General features: G+C 43.6%; 1 protein-coding gene across 1 annotated transcript; it reads right to left on the reverse strand.

Moving 5' to 3' along the window:
- Window positions 1–1,497: 1,497 nt before the first annotated feature.
- On the reverse strand, window positions 1,498–23,362 carry IYD (iodotyrosine deiodinase). The gene is made up of 5 exons (XM_067701801.1): window positions 23,165–23,362; window positions 11,522–11,713; window positions 8,752–8,911; window positions 4,151–4,307; window positions 1,498–2,353 (listed from the first exon to the last, which is right to left on the reverse strand). The coding sequence occupies exons 1-5, from the start codon at window positions 23,340–23,342 to the stop codon at window positions 2,171–2,173; spliced, it is 870 nt and encodes a 289-aa protein (XP_067557902.1). The 5' UTR covers window positions 23,343–23,362; the 3' UTR covers window positions 1,498–2,170.
- Window positions 23,363–23,852: the final 490 nt, after the last annotated feature.

A 23,852-nucleotide genomic window follows, 5' to 3' on the forward strand; every position in this document is an offset into this window, starting at 1 on the left:
CAGACCCCGACCAGTGTCCGGATTCCTTCTCCACCCCACACCTGGGGGCAAGGTTCTCCTGCACCCGCAGCTCCTCAGCAGGGTGCCCTAAAACTAGCAAAGAGCTCCATGGGCTCAAACAGCTTCAAAACATTAGAAATAGAAGTTAATAAATATAACTTCAATTTCTTTGCACCGTGATGCCAAAGTGTTTATTGTTCTGCTATTGGAACTTAGAGTATCTTTTTCCTATTAAAAACAACTTGAAGTACAGTGATTAGGTTCCCAGCGCAGTCCACATAAATCTAACAGAGCCACCATGTTGTTAAAAAAATGCTCGTTGACCATAAAGAGTTCAGGACAGACAACTATCACAATACTAATAATTGTTTTAAAAAGAATGGAAACAAGATATAAGAAAGTTTGTATTTAGTAAAATGTGTAGCCTTGGGGAAAAGCACGTTTAGAGAAAAAAAGATTTACGATGGAAGATTTTGGAGATTCTAAAAGAGACTCTGGGTGCTTCAGAGGCCGACAACACAGGTTCTTGTAATATCCAATTATATGTACATATTTTTAAGAGTTTTATTTCTTTTTTTTGGCCACACCACGTGGCTTGCAGGATCTTAGTTCCCCAACTAGGGATCGAACCCAGGCCCTCAGCAGTGAAAAGGGCGAGTCCCAACCACTGAACCACCAGGGAATTCCCTCTAATCATATTTTAAAGAGAAAAAAATTCTTCCTTTTCTCTGATACAGATTTGTCACCAGCTCTGACTCTTATCAATGATACGATTGATGATCTTATCAATGCACCGTGTGACACACGAATGAAGTAAAAAGAGACAGGAGAGTTTTTCTGGAGGGATCTGAGTTTAAAAAAAAATAGAAGAGAAAAAAGACAGTGGAAGGGGATAGAGAGGTGAGTAGAGCTGCTTTTGATGAGCAATTATCTGAGCTCTGAGTGTACCTGTGTGAGCAGCACCCCTGGAAGGGAAGACAGAGGGTGACAGGTTAAGGGCTAGAGCTGGCAGTCCCTGCCCGGCACCCTGTGACCCCACCGGCTCCATACAGTGTGACTGCCAACTGGAGAAAAAGGATAAGTGTGTTTCTTTGGGGGAGAGTAGAAAAGAAGAGGAGCACAGTTAGAACTCCCTGGTGTCTGGAAGACAGTTCCCCTTAAGAAAAAGAAAGCAAGCCCTGATTTGTGTGTTCCTGCCAGTTGCCATGGTGTAAATCCTCGCACCATGGGCAATTTCAAGCTGCAAATGGTTTAACAACTGGCTCACAAAATTCCTGAATATTTAACCATCAGCTTCAACCAGCTGGTGCGAGGCAGCTGCGACACGCACTCTGGACTATGCGACTAACCATCTATATGTCCAGATGGCGGCCAGTCTACACAGCACGCGCTGTTCTGTTCTGTGCTTGTGATGTTTTAATTATTTTGAAGGTTACTCATTAAAAACTGGCAGAATAGGGGCTACCCTGGTGGCGCAGTGGTTGAGAGTCCGTCTGCCGATGCAGGGGACACGGGTTCGTGCCCCCGTCCAGGAAGGTCCCACATGCCGCGGAGCAGCTGGGCCCGTGAGCCATGGCCGCTGAGCCTGCGCGTCCGGAGCCTGTGCTCCGCAACGGGAGAGGCCACAACAGTGAGAGGCCGGCGTACCGAAAAAAAAAAAAAAAAAAAAAAGTACATCCTTGCCTAAAAGCCACCAGAAAGCAGGGGGCAGAAAACTGTTTGATCAGTCTAAATTTAAATTTAAAAATCATCACATAGCTGAATTCTTGGGACTATATTAAATTTTCTGATGACTCTTTCCTCTTTGAGTTTTTAAAGAGTGAAAGAAAAAATCACCCGTGAGTTTTCTGGAACAATTAAAAAACCTTAAAAACCAAGGGCATGTTCTTAGCAAAAATTTAATGCATTTCCAAAGTGGATAAGAAATGGAAGAGAACATACCTATTCATCTCTTACTTTGTATGGTTCAGCTAATCACACTATCAGAAGCAGGGCTTCTCAGACCCAAAGTGCTATAGAAAGTGCAAAGGTTTCTTCACACACACAGAGGCCAGCCCTGTGGAGTGGAGTGCCAGGAACACCCAGGGAGAGAGCAGCCTGTACTCCCAAAAGGAACAGGAGAAAGGAGTGGGGGGCATCACCTTCCAGCACGTCCCTGCCTGTGTCCTGCCTACACAGTCACCATGATCTGATCCAGAGGCTTCCGTGCGAGGTCAGGCACCGTGGCCTCTTCGCTGGGGTACCCCACAGGGAGCAGTATTAGCAGCTTTTCATTTGCAGGGCGGTTCAGGAGCACCCTCAGACGGGGGCCACAGTTGAGAGGAGTGGTCGTGACAGTCACCAGTCCCGCGTTCTGTAACAGGAGAGGAAAAGAAAACGTTTTAAAGTCAGCAGGCAAAATCCCAGCCTGGGCATGTTCTAGTCCCTATAAGATTTGCTTGTCCCATCATTTCCCTGAAGTTGGGCGGCAAAGAAACGACCAGCTTGGGCCATGGTGTCTTGAATCCTACCTGCCCTCCTCGACCTCCCCAGACCCCACCTTCTCTTAACCAAACAGTGGGAAGCTTCTCGGAGAAGAAAATACCAGTCATTTTTCACAGATGCTTAAGAAATGGGAATGGTTATTTCATGGAAAGAAATTTGGGGAATCCAACTACACCAAAGGAACGGAAAAACAAAAGGCAGTTCCTGTGGTTATATAACCAACAGTGGAAGCAGAGCGTCATCCCTAGCTGAAAATACCTATGTCCAGTGAGGGAGGACCTAGTGGCCAAGAGGTATGTAAGAGGTAGAGGAAATACTCCACCAACCTCTTCCCAGCCCCCTCGAATAATAAACATCCAATAAAAATCACATGTAACTTCAAGACACTTTCCCAGTTGGCCCTCTCCATCCCCCCCTGCTTTTCCCATCAGATGCTCACTACTAAGCCTGGACCAGAAGGAGGTTCTGGAACTGCCTTTGCGAGTCGAGCACGCCTCCAGTCTCTGTGCAATCTGCCCAGACAAGGGCTTCCAGAAGATTCCTTCCTCCTTGACAAATCAAGACCTACACTCAGACTTATGCCTTACAGAAAGCTAGAGGGCAGCAAACTCCACAGTAAAGTGGGAAAAGTTGCTGATGGGAATGCACAGAAGGCACAGGTGAAGGGAACCCACGCCAAGCCTAAACTGCCTCTTCAGGAACCCTGTCTGGGACGGGGACGGTGCCTTGCGGTCTGACGTAGCACAGCAATTCTTTTATCTGTTACAGAGTCGGGAGGTAGATAGGATGCCAGCTCCTTTGGAACAGTTTTTCAAGTCATCTAAAAATATATTCCTCTTTTATGTCACAATGACTATTTTGCAAGTTTTCAGCAAACACATTTTTCTTTGAGATAACAAAGAAGCACAGTTTTTTGGAATCTACTCTCCCTTGAAAGTAGGCTCATTCGCTCTTATAATCCTGTTTGTTTTCTTTATTTCACGTGTTTACTGTCACTCTCCACCCTCTCCCAGGACTGTAGTCCCCACCAGAACGTACAGTTCACAAGGTGACTATTCCTGGTGACTCCTGAGATCTGCCACATAGAAGGAGCTCAGAAAATATCTGTTGAGCGAATGACTTGAATCATGTGAAAGGCAGACCTCAATCCTGCTCTGTTTGACGCTTAGCAGGGCTGTAGCTACTATGTAGATGGAAATTTTTTAAGCACATGGACATCTTTCTAATGCAATACGATGTAAACTCAACTTCTGAGGACAGGAGCTCTATGATAGAGTTCCCCTTATAGCTATTGAATCATCCCACTGGCTCAGACAACAGTAAACACAGCTGAGAAGCCAGGCCCTGGAACTTTCAGGCTCTGAAGCTCTTCATGTGTATTTACTAAAGCCCTTAAAGCTTCATATGGTTACAGATGAAGGCAAACACTGCGACCGTTTTTTGACCCTTAAATAATGTTATAAGTAAATTTCCAGGAAGGATGCCAGCTTGTTTGAAACATCATCCTCACCAATCCAGGTTTCCAGAGGCAGTTTTTACATCAGAGTTCCCTTACTGAGGAATCCCTGTCCCTGAACTAGAAACTCAGCTGAAATTTGCAAATAAAACCACAGTTGGCCCCCAAGTATTAAGTCTCTCTCTTGGGCCCAGTGGGAGGGTGACATACCTGCAGGGCAGCTAGGAGGATGCCACATGCGATGGAAACACTGATCTCGTTATAGTAGTGGATCTTTTTCTTGCCATTTGCAGCAAAACCGTGTACTCGTTTGAAAATGAGAATCAAAACAGGCGCTGTGTCCAAGTACTCCTTAATCCAGTTGGTCCTAAAGGGGGAAAAAAAGATATTCAGAATATTTTCTCTTAATGGTTTTTTTGTTCCCTGTTTACCACCTTATATACATTAAAAATAGAAACATTTCCTTGTCTTTTATGTTTAAATTGAAAAAGAGTAGGATTTTTGTTCACGTCATGTTTACCTTTTTCTATCCCAAGTCTATCTATCCCAACAGGTATTAATAAGGGCCTAATATAGCAAGACACGTGAAATGCTGAAAGATACAAAGATAGATCCTATAACCCAGAGGGCAGTAAGCCAAATTTAGCAAACTAAAACCTGGTAAGTGTTGTTAAAGAAATATAAGACAAGGGCCTTAGGAGCCCAAAAATAAAATGTTAGCTTTGAATAAGATTGTCAGAATATTTCCAAAGTTTCTCTTGAGGCGGGGCACTGAAGACCAGCTAGAGAAGGGGCATTGGGAAGGGCAGCCTAGGGAAGAGATGAGCAAAGGGCAGAGTCAGAAGGAGAATGCTTGGCCGGACAGGGAATTTCAGAAGCCTGGTAGGCTGGACGACGGTGTGCGTGGTGGGGCACGGGTTGGGAGGCTCGCAGTTTTCATACAGATTTTGCAGGGTGCTGGACTTGGTTCAGCGGGTGATGGAAAGTTATCACAAGCTTCTGAGCAGAAGCATCACGCAATAGGATCTGTTTCAGAAAGAGACGGATTGGTGTGGGCAAAGGACCAGCTCAAACGGGACCAGATAGGAGACAAGGGCAATGGCCCAGGAGAACTTGGGGAGTTGTAGAGGCAGGAGCTGACAGATCCGGCACTGGAGCGCACAAGGGAGAAGAAGAAGGTGATGGTGAGTTTGAACCGAAATTCCAGGTGGGCAGATGGTAACGTTCTTAGCCTAGTTATGGAGAAAAGGAAGGAAACTTTTGTGGGAGTGGGAGATAACTCACAGGAGGTATAAATGTTGAGTTTCCATTTTTATTTTCCAGATAAGAGCATATCTTTCTCTGTTTCATTACCCTGCCCGTACATTTCGGCAAACGCTTCACTCTAGCTCAGATATTCAAAGGAAAGATACTCATACGATGCTATATATTGGAATTTTTCCTTAGGGTAAATGATGTCATCAATAAGCAAGAGATAGTCACCACTCATTTCATTCTTAGCTTAGTTACGCTTCCTTGTTTTAAAACACATTAAACCCACGTGTGTATTTTCTACAGTTCCTTGAACACTGCTAATTTCTATACATTACATTCTCAAAGCTACTTTACCATACTCAGCCAGCTTATTCACATGTGACTAGTATCAATTCTTTTTCTCTTTACAAAGTGGGAGAATGTTAATAGTTTACAAAAAAAATCTGGAGTCAACTAGCTTTGCCACGTTGGGCAACCGCTCACCTTCTCACAGTTCAGTGCCCTAAATGTAAAATGTGCTATTGTACACTCACCTCCAATGGTTATTGCGACAGTAAAATCAGTCCCAATAGATCAAGTGCTTAGAATAGTACCTAGTACCACGTATGTGTGAGCTAATATTATTATTATTACTATGTATTATTTTACAGTGAATAATTCAAAACAATTGTTAAATATGAGGTGAAGAATAAGCAATTTACTAGGTCAGAGGCAGGTTAGCAATTTTTACTAACCTTTGTACTTATTTTGCCTAGGCATACATTGGTAGCTAGTATTTTGGGTTTGTTCAATTTTACAAGAATGTATCGTGACATCATATCAGAGCTAATAAAAAGATAGCACCGTGCCGAGGCCTGTTAAGAAAGGACAACTAGCACCTTCCACCTGGGGTGAAGGGTCTCACGCCAGCAGCAGGAGAAGAAGGCTTGACGGGGAGGTTGGACCAGATTGTATATCAAGCCTTTAATGACAGCTATGAGTTTCAGAGTTGACTCAAACTGGCTATCAGGACATATGTTCATTTGTGATGCAATTTAACAGTTACTTAATTACCTACTATGCATCAGCACTGTGCTAGGTGCTACAATATAAGACTTTTTTAAACTAGAGGTCTCTGGACCCTAGAGACACTATATATATATATATGTACTATATATATATGTGTGTATATATATATAGTATATATATACATATATATATGTATATGTATATCTGTGTGTGTGTGTGTGCACGCATATTGTCTGCAGAGAAAGTCTATAATGTTAATTGGATTCTCAAGAGTATCTTGGTGTACCACAAAGGTTTCTAAAATATGGCCTATAAAATGAGAAGAAAAGTAGGCCAATAATTAAATAACCATGTCATAATGGCTATTTTAAATGCACGGAAGGTGTGTATTAGGTGCTTTGAGCACAGAGACAAGAGAGCAACTGATGCTGCCTTCTTTGGGGAGTGACGGGGCTGGCAGCGGGCACACACAGAGCACAGCATCTCTCTAAGAAGAGAGACTCAACTTTGCCCATCCGTTTTTTCTCATGAATATGCAATTAGATTTACATATTCATGATTAATATCCTGCACTTATTCCACAACACAGCCATAAGTTACAACGCCAATAGACATCAATTTCAATAGGGTTTAAATATCTCAGGAAAAAAATTGTCCTCTGGGGCAAATAAATGAGACAGGAGTAGGACTAAGAGGCCATCCTTCTCACCACCCAGCCCTGGCTACCGGAGAAGAAGTCCCACTTTACCCCACAAGATGGAGATCCCACTGCGTTTTCTTAGGCTTGTGTCACAGTGGGTATTGGATGGCTGGTGCTGGAACTGGCCGCTAAAGGCCCAGAGCTGAGAGCCAGAGGCACGAGTACCTCTACATGCTACGTGCCAAGAACTCGAGCTGGCTTCCCCTCAGGGCCTTCTGAGAGGCCAGGACAAATATCTGTGCCCCATCCCCCCTCATGCTCAGCCCGAGAAGGGGTTAGAAGGGAAAGGAGATGCCTCTGTGGGGAGGGCAGTATTTGTAAAGGGGACCCTGTGACCAGCGTTTTAAAATGACACGGCTGAGCCTGAAAAAATTGAAAGTGACTGTGTTAACTACCAAAATGACTGAGAAATTATGGAATCCATCCTAGATATTGTGTACGGTGACTGGTCCTCCATGGGAAAAGTGGGATTAACAAGCATAGTTAGTTGTAGTTTCCAGAAAAAAAGTGAAACCTCGCACGTGTCTACCCAAATACGCTGAAGTTTCACGGTAAAGCCAGTTACACTGAATTCCAATCCGCTTCTTCCCTGGAGATAAGGAAGCCTGCAAAATTACTAATGCCTAATGAATATTATACCTCTACTAAATTTGTACTTTTATTAAACATGTACTAAAATGAAAGCCTGCTGAGTGAGATCATGTACAAGACTATAGGAAAATGTAATTTACGTCACCCAAGATCCTGAGAAGTATTTCACAATTTACTAATACTTATTTGGGTCATAGCCTATTTAGTTGCCAGATTCATATGGCCCTTTCTATGTGCCATCACTGTTCTAAGTGCTTACAAATTCATCTAATTTTCATAATGAAGTAGATACTAGACTAATTCCCATTTTACGGATGAGGAAACTGAGGCACAGATAGGTTACTAAGTGGCTGACCTCATATTTGAACCCAAGCACTCTAGCTTCTCAGGCCCTACTCTTAGCCTCTATCTTATTTAATCCTGATACCAGTTTTTAACATTATCGTTTTGGGTGAGAAAACAGAAGTGTGGTGGTTGATTTTATGTGTCAACTTGACTGGGCCACGAGGCACCCAGATAGCTGGTTAAACATTATTCTGGGTGTGTCTGTGAGGATGTTTCTGGATGAGATTAATATGTGAATTGGCAGACTGAGTAAAGCAAATTGCCCTCCTCAACGTAGGTGGGCCTCATCTAAACCGTTGAAGCCCTGAATAGAACAAAACAGGTGGAGTAAGGGAGAATTTTCTCCGTCTTCCTGACTGTCTTTAAGCTGTGACATCAGTCTTCTCCTGCCTTTGGACTCAGACTTGGACTGCAACTTACACATTGGTTTTCCTGGTTCCTAGGCCTTTGGACTCAGATTGGAACTATTCCATTGACTCTGCTGGGTCTTGGGACTTCTCAGCCTCCATAATCACTTGAGCCCATGATTTATAATAATTCTCTTTCTCTCTCTGTTTCTCTCTATCTCTCTCTGTCTCTCTTTCTCTGTCTCTCTCTCTCTCCATTGATTCTGTTTCTCTGGAGAAACCAGACTAGTGCACTTAGAGGGAGTAAGCAAATGCCTAAGGTCTTGCAACTGGAAAACCAGAGCTAAGACGTGAACCCAGATGGGATTCCAGTCGGCATCCCTCACCCCTGCGCAATACGTGTGCTCAAGGCAATTCAGCGGTGAGGCCTGAGTTAACTTCCATTATTTCTTCCACAGGTAAAATGAAACTTTTTAACACCTAAAACAAAACCAGAAAACTGAAGTCATAGTTATTTCATTTTAGGAAGCCAAACCAAACAAGCCTAATTCTACCCACTTTTGTACCTCAGTTTCTTCAGGTCTGAAACCCATTGAGGTCCCATCCTCTTCAAGTAATTTATTTCCTCTTCCTCCTCAACGATCTCCCGAATCTTATGCTTCACGTCTGGGTCCTTCACAACCACAAAGGTCCAGGGCTCTGTGTGGGCCCCACTTGGGGCTGTTCCTATCACCCATTAAATTAAAATCAGAAATTAAAACTGCAAGAAAAATCTGAGTCTGTTAATTAAGAATAAACGTAACTCATAGCTGCTCAAAATGAAGTTAGATCACCTGACACACAAAATGCCTCGCGGTAGCCTCTGGGATGTTGCTGCCAGGCCCGTTTTGTTCAGCCTCTCTGTCAGGGTCTCCAAACCAACTAACTGAGATCAAAGCCAGTAGTTCCTAGGTTTGGGGAATTTATCACTGCTTCTCTGATCATGTGAGAGAAAACATCCCTAGGCACTACTCTGTGACCAATAAGGGAACACAGATGGGAAGCTCTGATAGCCAAAAGCCTCCAAAATGCTGTTTGTTTTGATATTCTTGAAAAATGATCAAGTCAGGAAGTTTATTGGAAATGGCAAAATTTAAATGGCAAATGGTTTCAAAAGGATCTCCAAAAGGCAATTGAACTATAAATTGTTTAGTGCCTATATCAAAGTTCTGAGTGTGGCACTGTGGGGTTTGTGGCCCTGTTGTGAACACATGAGAACTCTTGGCCCTGGGCACTCAGACACACAGCAGAGTGTCTTCCAGCTCTTACAGGTTTTGGGAAACCTCAGCCCACCCTTGGATCAGTGCCAATATCCCAGACAAAGCTTCATAGTGCATCATGGGACCCAAGGAGCTTAAGTTCCCTTTAAGATTCCAGCCAGCAGCACTTCCCTGGTGGTCCCGTGGGTAAGACCCTGTGCTCCCAATGCACGGGGCCTGGGTTCAATCCCTAGTAGGGGAACTAGATCCGACATGCATGCTGCAACTAAGAGTTCGCATGCCACAACTAAAGATCCCACATGCCACAACTAAGACCTGGCACAGCCAAAATAAATAAATAAATAAATATTTTTTAAAAAAAGATTCCAGCCATGGGCTGGCCCAGCTACTGATCTGGGTGTCACCCCTCTGTCCTAGAAATGGCTGTTTCTAGAAGTAGACCACGGTGACCCACTGGTGGTATATTTCAGAAGCAAGTATTTCTTTATTTCTTTCTTCCTAGTGAGTAGTTCAATGGCATAAACTCTACAGGAGGGGTCTCAGGCCTGCCAGCCTTGATGAGTTTGCCATCCACAAGTCCCCGTGGTAGAGAGGGCATAATTAAACTGTGAAATGCAAGTCAAATCTAAACATAAAGCCCAAATTTCTGAACAGAGGGATTCCAGTTCACTTTGTACACGTCGTCTGTTCGCTAAATATTGGTGTCCCCAAACACAAGAAATAAATTGCCGCTTAATGTTTTCAATTACGCCAAACCTCCCTGAATGTCATATGCACACACCCACATATTTAGATACAGATCTATACACAGAAGAAATTTAGTAACTGCTATTGGTTAGATAAAGGACTCACCAATCTAGTGTATTTGTGTTCTTAACTGAAGTGAACTGTTTTATTCTTACTTCCTTTTAATTTGGGCAATGGGTTTATAACAGTCATGCAATAATTTCTGCAAATGAACTTGAATGTGATTTATATAGGAATAAGAATCCAATCAGAGGAGACTCTCAAATAGGGGGCTTTCTCATATCTCCTCTCCCTTTTTCTATAATTCTCATCTATTCCTCTGGGAATAGATATTAATTTACATTGAAAATGCATTTGGGGGACTTCCCTGGTGGTCCAGTGGTTAAGAATCCGCCTTCCAATGCAGGGGACGTGGGTTTGATCCCTGGTCAGGGAACTAAGATCCCATATGCTGTGGGGCAACTAAGCCCATGTGCTGCAACTACTGAGCCCCGGTGCCACAACTGAGCCCGCTCGCAGCAACAAAATATCTTGCTTGCCGCAATGAAGATCCCGTGAGCCGCAACTAAGACCCGAAGCAGACAAATAAATAAATAAATAAAAAGCAAAAGAGGGGGAAAAATGTTTGCCTTACTTTGATTTATTTTGTGAATTCACATGAATATATTTTGCTAGTTCATTAGAATACAGTACTAGAGCATCATGGTGTGTAATATAAGAAATTCGGTTCCCCAAAGAGAAATGTATAAATGTGTGTGTGTGTGTGTGTGTGTGTGTGTGTGTGTGTTTTAAGGTGAGGTGAAAGTAAGGATGTTTCTTTTCTGGTGTATAATAATGTGTTCAGAAATTTTCATTCTTCAAAAATTTTATAATGTTGAATAATTTCAGAAGTTTTGAACTATTGTCACATCTGCTCCCGAGAAGTTTGTAATAGTTAAAAGTTTGTAGAGGGCTTCCCTGGTGACACAGTGGTTGAGAGTCCGCCTGCCAATGCAGGGGACACGGGTTCGTGCCCTGGTCCGGGAAGATTCCACATGCTGCAGAGCGGCTGGGCCCATGAGCCATGGCCGCTGAGCCTGCGCGTCCAGAGCCTGTGCTCCGCAACGGGAGAGGCCACAACAGTGAGAGGCCCGCGTACCGCAAAAAAAAAAAAAAAAAGTTTGTAGAAAGTGGAAATCATCTTGTGCTTGGAAGTCAGTCAACACCTGGGTAAGACTTTACAGGTAAACGTATCATTCCAGGCTTTATTCACTGTGTTTGAACTTCAACATTGCTCCACTATTGTCACTTGTAGCGGATGTTCTCAAAGACCCACTGTGCACTTACAGACCTGCTGCTTTGATGACATTATCAATCACTTCCATTGGGACTTGCTCATTACTTATGAATCTAACAGACCGTCTCTTATTGAGAAGTTCATAAAATTCCCGGGATCTCGTAAGCATTTCCTTCTCAGGATACCGGGTGTGGGAGAATGGGATGTGTTCCACCTCTTCCTCTGACACTTGCCAGTCGTCAGCGTCTGCCAGTAAGAACAAGGAAGACAGCAAATTAGAGGATCTCTCTTGGTCATGAAGGGGAGTGCAATGTGCCCCTCCCCCAAAATATGTCTCTTTAGCATAAGAATTATTTTGAGTTAACTATTTTTAGGAAACGCAGACACAGGAGAAGTTCTGAAAACCCGAGTAGAAGTCACCCTATTGTAAGAGACATTTATAAAGGAAATCTCTATTTGGAAGTGTTTCCCTCTCTGTACCAGGAAGAGAAGGATGATTCTAAATCACAAGAAACTCTTGTCAACAGAGAAGGTGTGGACTTAAATCTCTGTAACAATCTTACCCTTGTTTGCTCTGCTTTTCCTGACAACCTCCCCTAACTGGGTCTCCCCAGTCCCCAACGCCTTTCTTCTGTCTTTATCTGAAGATGGATTAAGGTGGTGGCTAAGGCTGTTTGGGGGAGTTACTCAGTTTTCCTGGGTCTCTCCCATGTACACAAGAGATATACATGTTATTAAACTTCTGTTTGTTTTTCTCTTGTTAATGTGTTTTTATTATGGGGGAGTGGTGGTCTCAGCCAGAGAAAATTATTTTTACTCCCTCATAGTCATAAGGTGGTCACTGGGGAGAAGGAAATAAAGTTCTCAAAATATCTGTAAGGTTATGAGCTCAAAAACATCAAGCAAAAATGGGAAAAATAGGTCTACAGAATCCTGAAACTCTGATCTTGACTGTCCTTCAAAGCCCAGACTGGTTATAAATCAAGAAAAAGAAAACTTTTACGTACATAAAGATGAAAAATGTAAATTTCTGTTAATGGTGAACTAACTTATTTGAATCAATCTCCGTTGGCTGAAAACCACTAAGATCTTTTTTTTTTTTTTTTTTTGGCCAGATCTTAGTTCCCCGAACTCGTGCCCCCTGCAGTGGAAACATGGAGTCTTAACCACTGGACCACCAGGGAAGTCCCCTGAAAACCACTAAGATCTTGAAATAAATAATTTTTTATAAAGCCGTTTTAAATTCTTTGAGTTACTGACAACATAGTAAGAAATTCCCAGGCCAAAAGTGAAGGGAAAATATGATCCTGCAGAAGTAAATAAGCACAGACGCTGCATTTGCCCTGATAACATCTGCCAATCCCAATATATTTGAATTTTTATTTTTATATTTTCAGGGATCAAGCGGGACAGAAATCAAAGCCCAGGTCCGTATACGATGGGAAGTCTAACAAGCTGGGACCCCAAGACTACATCCTTAGAAAAACTAAGAACCATAAATAAATCAGGGACTTCCCTGGTGGTCCAGTGGTTAAGACTGCACTTACACTGCAGGGGACACGGGTTCCATCCCTGGTCAGGGAACTAAGATCACTCATGCAGCATGGCACGGCCATAAATAAATAAATCAGCCCCCAAGAGTTTATAACATTTTGATGGGTCCTGCCTCAAACCTGAACTTGGAATAGCGTGGTCCTGCCTGAAAATACCCCCATTACCCAGCAGAAGCAAATGCCAATATATAAATAATTTTAAGTACAATTATCAGCAACACATAAAAGACAACCAGACATACAAAAAGAGTATCTTGAGCAAGAAACAACAGAATAGGTTTTTAAAAATAGAGCCAGACACCAAATTCTCCAAATATTGGAATTATCAGACTCAAGAGATAAAACAACTATGATTACTAGGTTTAGAGGGGGGAAAAAAAAGACAGGCATATATAAATCTGTAGGGTACAGGAAAAGATGAAAAGTGACATAGAAAATATTTTAAAATAGAACTTTTAGAACTGAAAAATAAAATAATAGAATTAAGAACTTGGTGGGTGGGTTTAATAGCAGGTTAGACATACCTAAAGGAAGAATTAATGAACTGAAGACAACTCAGAAGAAAATATCTAGAATAGAGCAAGGAAAGACCAAAAGACAGAAAACATAAAAGAACGATGAAGAAAAAATAAAGCAGAGCGAGAATGTTCTAATATACGTGATGATAGTGACAGCAGGAGATGGGAAAGAGGATGTGGCAGAGACCATATTTGAAAGAGAATATCTGATATGAAAACCTGATGAAAAATGCCAGATCTACAGATTCAAGAGGCCCAGTAAATCCCACGCAGTATAACAGAAAAGAAGCCCACACCTTTTATAATCAAATATAAAATCTTAAAATCAGCCAGAAGAAAAAAAAAAGATTCCCTTAGGAAGAGGCCCAGATGGTTTCATGAGGGAGTTCTACCAAACACTCACAGAACAATTATTGCTAACTTTTCTCCAACTCTTCCCAAGAATAGAAATAGAGGACACATCCGCCACCCACTCATTCTATAAGACTAGCGCACACTTGCTACCAAGCCTGACTAGGACATTAAAAGAAAGAAAAGCTACAGGCTCAACTTTCTCATAAATATAGATGCAGAAAGTCCTAACCAAAATATTAGTAAACAAGGGAGGGTGGGAGGGAGGGAGATGCAAGCAGGAAGAGATATGGGAACATATGTATATATATAACTGATTCATTTTGTTGTGAAGCTGAAACTAACATACCATTGTAAAGCAATTATACTCCAATAAAGATGTTAAAATGAAAAAAAAAATATTAGTAAACAGAATTCAACAATATATCAAAAAACAATACACTTCGGCCAAGTTGGGATTACCCCAGGAATGCAAGGTTAACTTAACATGAGAAAAGCAATGTTGTTTGTTACATTCACAAGCTAATAATCGCTGTAATGCAGAAAAGGTGTCTGATAAAATTTGGCATTCATCTCTTAGTAAATTGGGGTAGAAAGGAACTTTCTTAACCTGATAAAGTCTAACTATGGGGGAAAACACCAAAACAATCCAGAACCAACTGCATAGTTAGTGGTGAAACATTGAAACTCTTCCATCAGATATTGAAAATTAATGAGTATTGCCTGTTCTCACCACAGTTCTAATTATGAAAGACTAATTTTTGAAGCTTTTAGAAAAGAATATAGGAGACGATATTCATGACCCTGTAGAGAAGAAGGATTTCTTAAACAAGATACAAAAATATTAACCATAAGAAAAAAATCTGTTCAATTTACCTACAGCAAAGTTATCTTTACACCTGCCTGCTTCTGCCACTTCTGGTTTCCCCCATTTCCTTCCTGTTCAGAGAGCTGTGGAAACCCATGATCTGTAGCTCAAGATCTTACAGAAGATGAAGATGCAATGGAGGATTCAATAGCTGAAGCTGAAGCTCTACCTCTGAATACGCGTGTTTCTTCATTCCTTTCAAACCCATGAGTAGACAATACTTTTGATCTGAACTACAAAGATTTCAATGTGAACTACAAAGATTTCAACTGAAAGAAATTCTAAGATGCAGTATTCAAAAAGTTAAAAAGTGTTAAAAATAGGAATGCTTTGAATGGAGTATATATACATATACTTATATATATACTCCTTGCTTATCTTGAATTAGCCTTGGATTTCTGATTGTTGTTGGACTTCATCAACTCCCAGAATCTAGGAGGCAAAAGATACCAAAGGGGCTACTACAGAAAGTGGACCTCGGTACATCAAACCAGAATGAGTTGAGGTGAGTTGGACTTTTCAGGGAATTTTAATCACATAAATAAGGTTTCACCAGGAAGTCTGCCCAAGAAATAGACACTGAAAATATCAGTGGACTCTAATGAGGAGATGGTTCTTCTACACAGAGGCTGAAGACTTTCCTGAATCTGCTCTGATGTTTTTCAGCCTGACGGGGACCCGTGCAGAGAAGCCGTATCACCAGTAGGAGGCAACTCCTACTTAGATAAGAACAGATAATCAGAGTCCGCGATGATAAAATGGCTGAAAATGCCCAGCACTTAACTTTCATTAAAGTAACAAATTTAGATTGTTTTAAACCATTAAGGTTATTTGTGTGCATGTGTATGCCTTACCTGAATTATTATTGTACTACCTAAACTGTGTCTTTAGAAAACTGAATGTAATGCTATCACATATCTTCATCATTCACAAACACCCAAAAGCCAATGAATATTTGCCTGATATAATGTATATCCCATGCCTTCCACTGTGTGATAGGAAATAATTAGTCGTTACTTCCTTCTTTGCGTAGATACAAATCCACTTTGATGCCATAGATTAACTGATGCCATAGATTAGCTGACATTTACTAAAGGATTTTCACTTCCAGTAATGGTTATTTACATAATTTACCAAACCTCCAAAGTAAAGAAAGCTAAAATCCTTAGTAAAATACATATAGAACATTTTCTTCTAAGTACTGAAGAGCTAACCTGTGACTGTAGAACATCACAGTCAAAATCTGGGTGAAGGTTAGTACCCACAGGGGTAGATCGGCACTCAAATGTCCAGAGAATATTTTCCAATTACCTAGATACCGCCATGAGGCTGAGCTGAGATAAAAGGATGGTGACCAAAGTCAAACCCCCAGGGCCATCCAGGGCCTGAAGATTTATGTTACAATAGTAAGAGTAAAATGTAAGTAATCCAGCCCTGGTGACTTAGAGCCTAAGGTAATATCCTGTGAGTGATCCAGGGAACCGTAAGCCTTGAGCTCAGATTAAAGTTGCCCCAGAGTGTGAGGACGTTGCTCTTCTGATAGGTGAAAATGTGAATATTCCCTGGAATAAGTAACAGTATCCTAGACCTCAAAAAAATTTATATGTAATTTTCCAATAGAATGACCAGCAAAGAAGTAATTCCCATAAAATTCAAAATAATAGTTACTTCTATAGGGTATGGAAGAGGTTGTTACTGGGAAGGAACATATAGGGGTTTATGGAGTACTGGAAATTTATATTTCTTGATCTAAGTGATAACTATATAGATTTTTGCTTAAAATTATTTGTTAAGCCATTCATCTATCTTTTATACACTTTTCTAGTAAGCATATTACATTTCACAATTAAGGGTTTTGTTTTTTTTTAATGAGAAGGCCATAGAAACGAATTACCAAAAACACCCACAAGGGTAGTTCAACTGACTACAACTATTATATTGATTTAAGGACATCTGAAAAAAAAAAGAAAAGACGCTTGACAGTTTCTTAATGAGATAAGAGGATGAGAGATGAACCATTTGGGGAAGGTGGGACAAAAGTAGAAATAGGAATGAATGGGCACAATTAACTTCTCCTGACCAGGCAGCAATCCTTCATGAAGCCAGAACTACCTAGGTTTCTTAACTCCTTAATCAGTGGGTTTTCCCCCAATACAGTAATCCGTAATCCTCCCTTATCAGAGGTTTTTCTTTCTCAGATTTCAGTGTCCCATGTCCAGCTGTGTTCTGAATATATGAAACGGGAAATTCAAGAAACAAACAATTCATAAGTTTTAAATTGTGCACCATTCTGAGTAAGATGATGAAATCTCATGGCTGTCCTGCTCCATCCTCCCACCCACGTGAATCATCCCTTTGTCCACGTATCCACCCAATTAGTCACGTAGTAGCCTCTCGGTTGTCCACTGTCAGGATACTGCTTGTGTTCAAGTAACCCTGATTTTACTTAATAATGACCCCAAAGCACATGAGTAGTGATGCTGGCAATTTGGATATTCTCTTACTGTGTCTGATTTATATTCAAGTTTATCATAGGTACATACGTAGAGGAAAACACTTAGGGTTTCAGGCATCCACTTGGGGTCTTGGAACGTATTCCCTGAGGATAAGGGAGGACTGCAGTAAATGCCTACTCCAGTAGGCAAGAGGGAACGCTTGTGAAAAGGGAACTTCAAAGACACTGAGAACCCAACTACAATACCAAAAGGGACCACGGTTAGCTCATAGCTAGTACTGAGAAACTTCTTTTTTTATGCTTTACTAGCCGGGGCAGTGGGGACCCACACTGTGTACATTTTTTTTAACTTTTATTTTATATTGGAGTACAGCCAATTAACAATGTTGTGCTAGTTCCAGGTGCACAGCAAAGGGCCTCAGCCATACACACGTGTATCCACCCCCCTTCAAATGCTCTTCCCATCCAGGTTGCCATGTAACGTGGAGCAGAGCTCCCCATGCCACACCACACAGCAGGTCCCTGCTGGCTTGAGGAAGTAAGTGTGATGGGAGAGTGGCAACAGCTATCAGCTTTCTAGCAATCCACTCTGAACCGAGCCCAGATGTCGTCAGTATCAACCCCGAACCTTATCAAACGTGTCAGCAAAGACTTCAGCACCAGTGATACTCCCACGCCATTTGTCATGAAGTCCGGCAACCTCCGCAGTCAGTAAGTGGAAAATGAGCCAATGCATGCAAGGTCTCTTTAACTTCGGGTCCCTTCAGCATCTGTGTAAACTAAAGGCAGCCGAGCGGCATGACGGCAGTTTCTGCAGCAGCTGAAGTCCAGGGTAGGCGCTCCGACTCTAGCGGAATGAAGGGGCTGCTCCCTGAGCTTTATCAGCACAGCCTTATCTCTGAGCACAGCAGACAAATGGTCCCAACCACCACTGGGCTGGATTGTCCAGAAGGGCTATCCAAGCAGAGCACTGGGGCGCTGCTCTTCCCGGAGCCTCTCCCAGGGCAGAAAGTCTACACTTGGCCTGGGGAAAGGGGACAGGCTGAGCCAGCTGGGAAAGAAGCTCCAGGGGATCTCAGGGCAGTGAACCGATAAAAAAGGCACAGCTCTCTCCTTCCTCTTGAACTCCTGACTGCCCCCAAGGCATAAGCCCTCACCAGAGAGAAGAGAACAGCCTCTGTTCCGCAGCTGTCCCGCCTCCACCCTAGACCAGCCAAGCAACGCTGGGGGATTCATTCAAGCTGTGGAGCCCACATATCCTAAAATAAACGCACGCTACAGTGGTCTGCTTTTAATGTAAGTCCTGTGCTGCCACACATGGGGTTTGCTATTGACACCAAGACCAACACGCCTTTTATCATTGCTTTAATGCCAAGGAATCCTAAATTGCTCCGTAATTAGGTTTAATGACCAAGTAATTCTAGGCCACGGCTATCCTTTAATGTTTAGCTTAGAGGCATTTTTTCTGGCTGCATCTCTACGGGAATTGCTTTTGTGTTTTTGCAGTTCTACTTCAAAATCTTTGCAAATGGGCCAAATGTTTTCCAGCTATGAAACTACAAGGCCAATTTGTGTCATGTCACCCTTGTTCCCTCCCTGCAATTTCTGGGGAGGCTTAAGCACCAGTATTAATAAGGCTCAGGGTGACACGGCTCTCACAGTAGACAGATTCTGATGGTGGCAATGAGAGCAGCTTCAAGGCTCAACACCGGCTCAGAGAACTCCTCCTTCCCACTGTCTCGGCCATCGCTCTGCTTCCTACGTGGGCCTCTCAGCCATTCAACTCCCTGACTGCAATATAGACTCACTACCTCACTAGCAGCAGCAGGGGGGGGGGGGTGCTGGGGAGTCTGCGGATGTCCAGATGGAAAGGCCTTGAAGAAAGCAACGCTATCCCAGGTGAAGTTGACAGAACTTGTTTTCTGAGCCCCTTTACCTCTCGTGGTGTCCCCGGTGTCCCCAGTGTTCTGTACTGAGCTTCACTCTCCCCAGCAGAACCCACCCAGACCTGATCCCAAGAACAACATCTCCATTCAAGTCCTTTCCTTTCCCTAACCTTCTCTCATCTGAATTTGAATTTACCTGTCCTTTGTCCTAGAACCGTAATGTCTTACAGGAGCCCTGGTAGACCAGCCTTTTAGAATTAGCCATGCAGAAGTATGCACACGTAGGTGTGCCAAAGAATGATGAAATGCAAAGATGAAGCTGAATTTTTTGCTTCCTGGGGCAAAGGAAAACTGTGCTGGGCATGAGTGCTGCCCTTACATAGTGTTTTTGTCAGTGGTGTGCTGGTAAACCAGCACTCTGAGAAGAGGGAAAAAAGAGCCCTGGTTTATAGCACTTGCCAGTTTCCACAGAGTAAACACTCCCATGATGGCCCGATCTCAAGCTATTGGCAATTGAACAAATGGCCCACAAATTTCCTGAACATTTATCCGTTGGCTCTCACTAGCCCCATAGGCTAGCTCTTGCACACCACTTGGTTGGGAAGCATGGAGTTCAGGCATTGGTGGACTTCCAGGCATGTAAGAGGGTTGATATCATCTGCAGGAACAGTGTTACTTGGTTGAGACTGTTGTTGACTGGTTGGCCCTCAGAGGGGCTGGTCCTGGAGTGAATCCATCTCTGATTGGTTGACTTGTTAAGCTTTTACTGAGATGTGTTGTCATTGATCCAATGAACAGGTTCGAAACAGCTGCCTATGGGTATATAAAAATCTGTCTTTGCCCAAGTCCGAGGGAACAGTTTTATTCTCAGGTGCTGCCCACACCAGATAAAAATGTTAACAAAGGCTTTTTTAGTGGTCACTGGGACAATCAAAATTTCAGTTAGAATAATAGCTTCCGGATGGCTAGTGAAGCTGAGTGAAGAAAATCCCCACTAACATTAAAATGGACACATCTTACTAAGATGTGTTTCCTGTATCTTTTTCTCCTGTTTCCAGTTCCATGGGCTTTCATGAATCTGGGCCTGACTAGAGAATTTTTGTTCAGTATTTCCCATTCATTTTAGGGAAACGATCTGAGGTTTCCACTTTGAGATTAAATAGCAGTCATTTCTGGTATTTAATATTTCTGGTATTCTGAGGAGTCATTTCTCCTCCTCAGACCTCTGCTACAGATAAACAGGGAACTGAAATGCGTTAACAGGATGCCATGTGTGACTGGTCCCCAGAGGAAGTCTGTGTCTGACTTCTAATCCGCATGTCTTCTCTGTACCCCCAACCCTTCCCCCCACCCCGTCCCCCCAAACAGGCTGATTCCTTGATCTATGAATGTCAAATAGGAATTCTTTGTGAATCAGAGATGGCGGAAGCTAGATTGGTACCCATATATTCTTTAACTCACACTAGAATGGCCCACAATACTTATTTTACTGTTTTGTCCCTGATTGTTAATTTTCAAAATGGTTTGAATCTGGTATCTATTTGCTGTTATCAAAACCATCTCATGTTTCCTTGGTAATGGAATCCCTTCTCTTCTCCAATTATACACCCTCTCTTAGACTGTGTCCACCCACCCAATGGTTAAGAGCAGGGACTTGGGTGGCAGAGGAGACTGAGTTTAAACATTAGTCCTTACCTACCACCTGTGTGACTGTGTGACCTCAGTAAGTATCACTTATGTAAACAACAAAAATCCCAACAAGAGACTGCGGACTCTGCACTCTGGGAAGATCTGCTCACGGCTGCCGAGCGGCCACTATGTGTTCAATTCATTTCTCTGTGTGAGGAAGAGAGAGTGGAGAGGCAGAGGATTGAAAGTGAATCATTAGGTGGAGAAGCAGAAGGGGGCCATACAGCTTTGTTCTCTGTTCCCAACCTTCAGGCTCAGCCCCAGGTCCCCGGTTCCCCACCAGCCTTATCACCCCCTCTGTATCCCTCAAACTCTTGGGTCTTCAAATCCAGCGGCCTTTCCTCCATACACACTACCTCTGATCTCTCAGGGAATGTTTAACCCTGCTGGCCATCTCCTGCCCCCTCTGTTCTGGGTCATTCTTTTGGAAAAGCAGCCTAGCGAATTGCCTGTGGGCCTGGACTCTGGAGCCAGCCTGCCTGGGTCCTGACTCTACCACTAATTGCTTGGGCAGGTGACTTAGCCGATTTGAGCCTCAGTTTCCTTATCTGTGATATGGATATGATAATAGTGCCTGCCTCACTGTATTGTTATGAAGACTAAATGATTCACCATATGTAAAAGTGACATTGGATACCGGAAGCACTATGTGAGGGCTTGTTATTTCTACCCTGGCCCTCCTTTCCCACGCCTTGTTTTCTGAGTCCATTCCTTCCAGCAGTTCCTCTTATCTGAAGGTGCCCCCCCCCCCCCCCCCCCCGCCAAGTTCTAACCTCAGCCTTCTCTCTAGCAATACCCCGCAGTGAATTCATTAGTTTTCCAAGTTCCAAGCATCACCCCTATGCTGGTGACTCTCCAGTCAGTGTCTATGGCCTGGATCCCTCACCTAGAAACCTCCCTGCCTTTCTGCTTCAATGGGTCACTATCCTCTCAAATCCAACACGTCCTGCACTACATTCAACAGCTTCCCCTTTAAACCGGATCCCCTTCCCGCACCCATTGATGACAGTTGTTATTCTGATTCCTCCAGTCTCCAAATCGTGCCCACTTCTCCCTCCGTTCATGTCTAATTTATTACTAGACCCTGTTCTTCCTTGACCGTCCCTCTAGTTCACCCCTTCCTCTGCATCGCACTGGCGCCACCGCCCAGCCCATCATTACTGGAACAGATCCTTACTCAGCTTCACAGTGGGTCTCGTGCTCATTCAACGGAAGTGCTTCTCAACTGGCATAATTGGCATTCGGGGTTAGTAGGGGAGAGTAAGAGGCTGCCCTGCCAGGAGGCTGCCTGAATTTGGATCCTCCTGGGCAGTACATTCAGCACTGCTGGCTCCCAGCACTGAGTGCCAACTTTATACCCCATTCCCCAATCCTGAGGTTAGGACAACTTAGAACACACACACACACACACACACACACACACACACACACACTTCCAGGTGGCCTCTGTTAGAGGGAGGGAGGGTGGAGGCATTACTACCCCAGTTGAGAGTCACTGAGCCTCTTCCAAGTCAAATCCATCCCACAAAACCACCTCAGGTAAACCTCAAACACAGATTACGCAAAGCTCCTCCAGAACGTCTCCCCTCCTGCCTGCCTCCTTCATCACCCCTTCTTTCTCAGGTCAGCCATGCCCCGGCCCGCCCTCAACACCCCACTTCATTTTCACCCCTCCCCTGGTCAGTACAGTCCTTCCATCTTCTTGACATCTTTCCCTGGGGTTCCGGACTCAGGCGCTTCCTGTTCCTCTTAGCCTCCTAACCTTTGTATTCATATCCTAGCAATGCCCCAGACCTGGTTCAGCCTTTTTCTAGCTGCCCCACCAAACCCCCAAGCCTTCTCAAAACACCTTACAATCAGTTCCACCCAGTTCGCCTCTGTTTTACTCTCTGTCGTTTGCCTGTTTATGGCCTTGTCTACTGAATTGGACACTCAGATTGGAGGACAGCAGCCACTCTTATCTGTGACCCACAGGGCTGGTGCAATGAAGGGTAGCGAGCCCTTACGTAGATGCCTTTTTTTATTCCAAAGTTCTTGATCAAAACCTGACCACTTAACCCGCAGCCCCCGCAGCATGTGATGTGCCCCTTCAGAAAGATTTTAGCAGCCTCAGAGGACTGGAGCCAGGGAAAATTCACCCCCTCAACAGCTTTTTACTGAGGACCCAGGAATAAAGGGAGCTTGGTGCCAGGAGGTGACAAGCTGACCGCCAGAGAGAAATGATGTCTCTGTCACACACTGATGTGTTTACACGGCAGAAGCTGATGATGAAACTGACCTGCCTATGTTTCTTCCTCTCCATAAGCCCCACCATCCACTTGCCCTCATCATAAAAATACAGAAGTTGGAAACCAAGCAACATGGCCAGTGTCCTTACCTTCTTCCAGCTGGTGGATGTCAGTGCTGTCTTTCAAGTCTTCATCCACCCAGGGGCGAGCCTCGGCCCTGGCTCTAGGCTCCCCCTTCCTTCTCTGGGTTCCTCCATCAGCATTTTGAAAGATCCACACCATCAAAAGGCAGACAACTGCTACCAAGACTGAAGTCAGAAGAAACATGGCGCTGAGGCTGATTCTGAATGGGGCCAATACTTCCGGGGCCGGTATTTAAACAAGCAGGGACAGGAGTGGGGAATGCCGGGAGACGGAGTGAAGGAAGGAGAGGGGGGCCGGGGGAGGGAACACAGTGAACTCGCTGACTCTGCAAGGACTTTGCAAAGGAGAAAAGATCACAGCCGTGTGTCCCGGGTGTGTTGTGGCTCTGGGAATGCACTGGTGCGTGAACTTTTTTAAACTGTGTGCTCCATCAATATCTTCTTAGACAGTAATTGCCAGGATTTGAGGAAACACTTTAATGCACTAGATCTTACCAGCAGTGGTGGAAAGGGTTTACTCCTCCTCCTGTGGATTCTCTCTGAGAGCAGTGTGTCTTCAGCTGGCCTGAAGCTAGGAATCACCTGGAGTTGGCCCCTTCTCAACCAATCTCCATGCCCCTTTTGAGCAATTACCAAATCTCCTGGGATCTTGTCCTGGGGTTTTGGAGACGGGGAAGGATTGCCTATCTCAGGC

The sequence above is a fragment of the Pseudorca crassidens genome, chromosome 13 (genome assembly GCF_039906515.1).
Source record: "Pseudorca crassidens isolate mPseCra1 chromosome 13, mPseCra1.hap1, whole genome shotgun sequence".
NCBI classification, from domain to species: Eukaryota; Metazoa; Chordata; class Mammalia; order Artiodactyla; family Delphinidae; genus Pseudorca; species Pseudorca crassidens.

Coding starts and splice junctions, on each gene's coding strand:
- IYD (XM_067701801.1), bottom strand. CDS start 23,342: ATGTTTCTTCTGACTTCAGTCTTGGTAGCAGTTGTCTGCCTTTTGATG. Junction 8,912..11,521: donor TAATGTCATCAAAGCAGCAG/GTCTGTAAGTGC, acceptor AATGGGTGATAG/GAACAGCCCCAAGTGGGGCC. Junction 2,354..4,150: donor TCCTCCTAGCTGCCCTGCAG/GTATGTCACCCT, acceptor CTCCTGTTACAG/AACGCGGGACTGGTGACTGT.